General features: G+C 39.9%; 1 protein-coding gene across 1 annotated transcript; it reads left to right on the top strand.

Annotated features, from left to right (window-relative positions):
- The first annotated feature begins 3,547 nt into the window (after positions 1-3,547).
- Positions 3,548-4,162, top strand: LOC149170463 (uncharacterized). Its single transcript, XM_089425596.1, has one exon. The coding sequence runs from the start codon at positions 3,548-3,550 to the stop codon at positions 4,160-4,162; it is 615 nt and encodes a 204-aa protein (XP_089281722.1).
- Positions 4,163-5,349: the final 1,187 nt, after the last annotated feature.

The following is a 5,349-nucleotide window of genomic DNA, read 5'->3' as shown; positions in this document are numbered from 1 at the left end:
TGCTTTCCCCGGGTTACACACTGTGTTAATGTGCGCATGCGATTGATGTTTCATTGTTTTTAATTCTGCTAAATTTATGATCAACATAGAGGAGGTTATGTATTATGCATGTATTTCGCAATAGTGTATAATCAGGATAATATCTGTGAATAAGTGTCATATTATTCAAAATTTCTACATCGACATTTGGTGGGAGGGTTCTAAAACGACTTTTGCATGTAAACCCCAACTGCTAAAAATAGATCCCTAAAATTTAGGGATGCTTTTTGCTTTTTTCTTTTTCGAGAAAAAGATGCTCATCCATGCAAGGCAAGATTGCTCAGTCCTGGAGGGAACCAATAAACTTGTGAGCACATGCAACAAACAACAAGCCTTGGGATGACTTTTGTGTAGTTTATGAGCTGAGTGGCTCTAGTTGCCCCTTGACAAGCTCTGTGCAATTTCTGGACTGAAGCCAAGGCTGCTAACCAGAACTGTGCAAATTCTGAGAGCAAGCCCAATGATGGGATGCTCTGCACAATTTTCAAGGGGAAGGCAGCCTGCATGCTATGTGAGATTTTGGAGAGAAACTGGCTACCTTGATGCTCTGTGCAATTTTGGAGAGCAAGGCTGGTTGCCCTCCAGTTCTGGGCAATACTCCAAGTCAACATAAGAACTAGTTGAATACCAAGTCATAGGATGTCAGCTTGCGGGTGAAAGGCAAACAAGTTAGCGAACATAGGCTGATAAGCCAAAGAAAATCAATTGAAAGCATAAGTACCTGGGCAACGCAAGACATGCTGCTAAGGATGGTTGGTAGGGAGGCTCCAAAGCAAAGATAAGGAAAAATTTTGGAGGATGGTTGTAGCCACTACAACATAAGGTTAACATGACAACAACAACAACAAGAGGGATTATCTCTTCACATTACTTTGTTCTAAATGATACATGGTTCATTACGAGGTATTCATAACTAAATAACAAGGGCTTCTTACAAGAAAAATCAGCATACACATGATAGCCTCACAATAACAAGATATTGTACCTCCAATCTTCCATCAAGCTGCAAGCTTAAGATTTAAAAATGTAGAGAAAGGGGAGAGATCATCAAACCCCAAACTCTCAACAACCAGGGCAATAGAGAGAAAGTTTCTCTTTATATACCAAGTCCCTTCTCTTACACAATAAAGAAGTATTATTTACTAACTAATTCCATGAGAAGTCAAAGAAACAATATAACATTGTAGTAGTTAGTTCCTTCTCAATCCATTGTTGACCATATCAAAATATGTGGACATAAGACTCTCTAAGAAAATTCACCCTTATAAAAAAATATGAAGAATAATGCAATAGAGATCTCTAATAGAGAGCATACTACCAAAAATAGGTATGATTATCAAGTCAACATGCAAGAGGTCCACATATAATTTTCTATCCAAGATGGATGCATGCAAGATACTATAAAATAATCTTCAAAATAGGAGGACGTGCTGAAGGGTCCACCTAGAAAATCTCATAAAGGCTTCCCTCCAAGGTGCATGAGAGATAAAACAATTAAATAATACTCTTAGGAGAAGGCATCATACCAACAATTCAAAAATAACAATTGGTCCACAAGATTTGTTCAACTAGTCCACATGTGAATTTCAAGGTAACCAAATCCATGGATGAATGTGCAGAGTTCTAACTAGATGGAGTGCTCCACAAGAAAGGAAGTGGCCAACCCCAAAAATAGTAGGTGGACCATCTCCACAAATGTGTCCTCTCAGATAATCTCCAGTAATGGAAGAACAAGCAAGAGCATGTGTAGTGCCACGTGTGGCCCTCAAAGTATGCCACATGCTTCTCAAGAAAATCCCTCCATAACCTCTAAATAAAATAATATGTGTTAGGTCAAAAAGGTGAGGGTGTGATGTAGTCAAAGATGAAGAGTTTAGTTGAAGTAACCATGGAATAAAGATGAGGGAGCATGTAGGGGAGTGTGCTCTAGAAGGTTGTGCCATGTAACTACCTTAGCCACCCAACAAGTAAGAAAATATTTCCATGTGAAGTGCACCCTAGAAAGGACTGCCAAAAGTAGAGACACCATTAATGCATGTGCCAAATTGTGTTGTTTCCTAGTATCATGTAAGCCTTAAAATTTGTAGACAAGAGGGGAGTGCTCTATCAAAACCCTAACCACAAGTGTATATAGTTTCCAAGTTAATTATGATGCTCACGTCATTAACCTCCATGGAAATTGTGATAAATTAACCATTAAATGGTTAAATCAATATCAACATGTGTGTGCAAAAGATTAATGCTTAAATATAACCTTAGTCCAACCTCCTAATATACTCCATCTAATTAAATTAGCATGAACATGTGTGCCAATTAGGGGAGGCACACTCCAATAGGTGTTCCATGGAAACACGTTATATCTCCTAGCAGTAATTCCATGATGATAGTAGCACAATGACAAAATAGAAGTTCAAACTAGGTTTAATTCTAGGGCACACCAACAAAGGACTTAAACATGATAAAACCTCATCAAACCTTTAGAAAATGCTCAATCATTAAAATTGTATGTAATACCTCCAAAATCTAAAGTCTCCAGCTTTGGAAAAACAACATCAACAAGGGTACTAACATTGTCAAACACATTCCATCTAGGTTATGTCTAGCAAATGTTGCAATGTCAAGTCATATCACCTAGGGAAATCCCACCAAGGAAAAATGCACTACCACAACACAAATTACCTAACCACATCAAAATCATAAGAAACGGGAAATTTGAAAATTCTAACCCATCCAATCATGAAGTATGTTCCTACCAAATATTCAACATAGGAGGACCATGTAGAAAACCCCTCCTAGGGACACAATCAATACCAAATAATAACATCAACACTCATAGTCACTAAGAAACTCCAACAACATCATGAAGCATTGGCCTCCTAATACCATCATCATCTAACCAATGTTCCACCAATACTCAGGGGATGCGAGTGTGAGGAGATGCATAAGGGGGGACATGTGGGAATACCCTCAAAATTTAGGGAAATTTAGGGAGGACAAGGGGACGTCGGGGTATATATATATATATATATATATATATATATATATATATATATATGAATTAAATAATAAAATGCACCAATCCATAATCACCATTCATATTGATGCATATATCATTCATCGATACAATACGAGATTCAATAATGAAATACATTGATCGATATTCATCATTCTAGAATCTACATTGATTTAAAAATTAAATTAATCATTCATTATTTTAGATTATAAATTGATTTAAATTTTTTTAAATATTATAACAACAAGGAACCTGCGCTCCTGAGAACCCTAGCGCGCGAGCGCACTACCTTGGCCGCCATCAGAACTCTGGTTCGCGCCCCTCTCTTTCCTGATGGCCCCTCCGGAGGCTCCACCGGAGGAGGTCGCTCAACAGCTGGCTTTCTCAGCTCTTGTTAGCTCCTTGTTGCCTTAACGAGCTCGCCCAACCATTTCAAAATTTGTAAAAAAAGTAGAAGGATTACAAGAGGTTTCCCTTCCTCCTACTCTGCCTAGAATGGCTGCACTTGCGTTGGCCGAAAAGGGTCTGATAGGGAAATTCACTGGTCTTTGGCCCTCACCTAAAACTGTTCAGAGGTGGGTGGAAAGAAATTGGTCGGACAAAATCCAAGGGAAAATTGCTATTAGATTTTGTGGGAAGGGTTACTTCACCTTCCACTTCGAGACAAAGAATGACAAGGATCTGATATTTCGCAATGGGCCATATTTTATGGACTCCAGAGGTCTGTACTTAAACAAGTGGACGCTAGATTTCGATCCAAAGCTTGATATTCCTAACGCGGTTCTTGTTTGGGTTCGCCTCCCCCATCTCCCATTACACTGCTGGGGAGATGAATCTGTGCGAGCCATCGGAAATGCAGTCGGCAAATATATTGACAGAAGCGAGCCAAGAGACAACATGCAAGCATGTGCCCATATCTGCGTCGAGGTCGACCTGTGCAAAGGACTTCCAGAAGCCATCAAGATCAAAGTCGATGAATGGTCGCACATACAACAACTCGATTACGAACATATCCCCTTCAAGTGTAAGGTATGTCACGAGTATGGTCATTTTTCTAATCATTGTACTAAGATCATTAATGTGGATAATAATACTCAAGAACAGCAATGAGAAGTGGTAAAAAAAAATCAGCCCCTAGTCCCTCTTTATCCAATGAACCTGGTCCCTCCTCTCATAAAACCTCTGCCCAAATCCCATCTCCTCCGCCTTCCCCTCCTCATCAATCTCAATCCCCTGGATTTGGAAAATCCCTTCAATCTCCTCCATCCTCCAACCCCTTCCATGTTCTTTCCCTCCCTGAAGATGACCCTACTCCTTCGAACCCTCCTGATCATCCCTCTTCCCCTCACTCTATGACTGCCCTTCCTCCCCTATTAATTGAACCCCTCCCCCCTAGAATAACCCGAAGCAACTCCAAGGATCAGCGATCTTCCTTTGATGGCCAAAAGAAGCTGGGGAGAAAGACTACAAAACAGCGTAGGGATGAAAACGCGCAGAAAGACATAGCCCTTGGTCTGCAGAATCCAATAGAATCTTACGTTCAGGGCACAAAAGATCAAGAAGTAGCAAGCAAAGATAAGGGAGGTAGAGCACCTCCTCGAATCACAGGTCTGAAATGATTAAAATACTTTCTTGGAACAGTAGGGGACTTTGGCACCCCTCTAAAATCAATGCTCTAACAGATCTTATAGTGCAGGAGAAACCATCCATCATATTACTACAGGAAACAAAGCAAAGAGAATCAGAAATCAACAAGATCATTGGAAAGTATAAATATTACAAAGGAAGCATATGCGAAGCTAGAGGAGCTTCTGGAGGAATTACCACCATCTGGAACCAAAATGATTGGCAAAGTGAAGCTGAGCTAATCGATCAACATTGGATAAAAACAATTCTGAGAAATAATATCAGCAATCAACAGATTGTCATCTTTAATGTATATGTTCCCAATCATTACAGGGATAAAGAAATCTGCTGGGAAGCTCTTAGTAATCACATTATGGAAGAAGACAATAGCAACATCATAGTAGGCGGCGACTTCAACTTAATTCTGCATGCTAATGAAAAGCGAGGGGGGAATTTTCTGCCAGATCCTTTCAGGAACCAAATGGAAAATATAATGCACACTGGTGATTTGATAGATATAGCTCCAAAAAAACGCAAGTTCACATGGAGCAATCGAAGGCTGGGCAACCACAATATCATGGAGAGGCTAGATCGATTCTTGGTTAATATCTCCCTCCTGTCAACCTTCTCATTTGTAAACTCCGCCATTTTACCCTTTGCCGTTTCAGACC

The sequence above is a fragment of the Pinus tabuliformis genome, chromosome 4_2 (assembly GCF_031772625.1).
Source record: "Pinus tabuliformis cultivar Carrire ecotype Pingquan chromosome 4_2, CPIR1, whole genome shotgun sequence".
NCBI lineage: Eukaryota > Viridiplantae > Streptophyta > Pinopsida > Pinales > Pinaceae > Pinus > Pinus tabuliformis.
The sequence above is the reverse complement of the archived record's forward strand: the minus strand, read 5'-3'. Positions and strand labels throughout refer to the sequence as shown.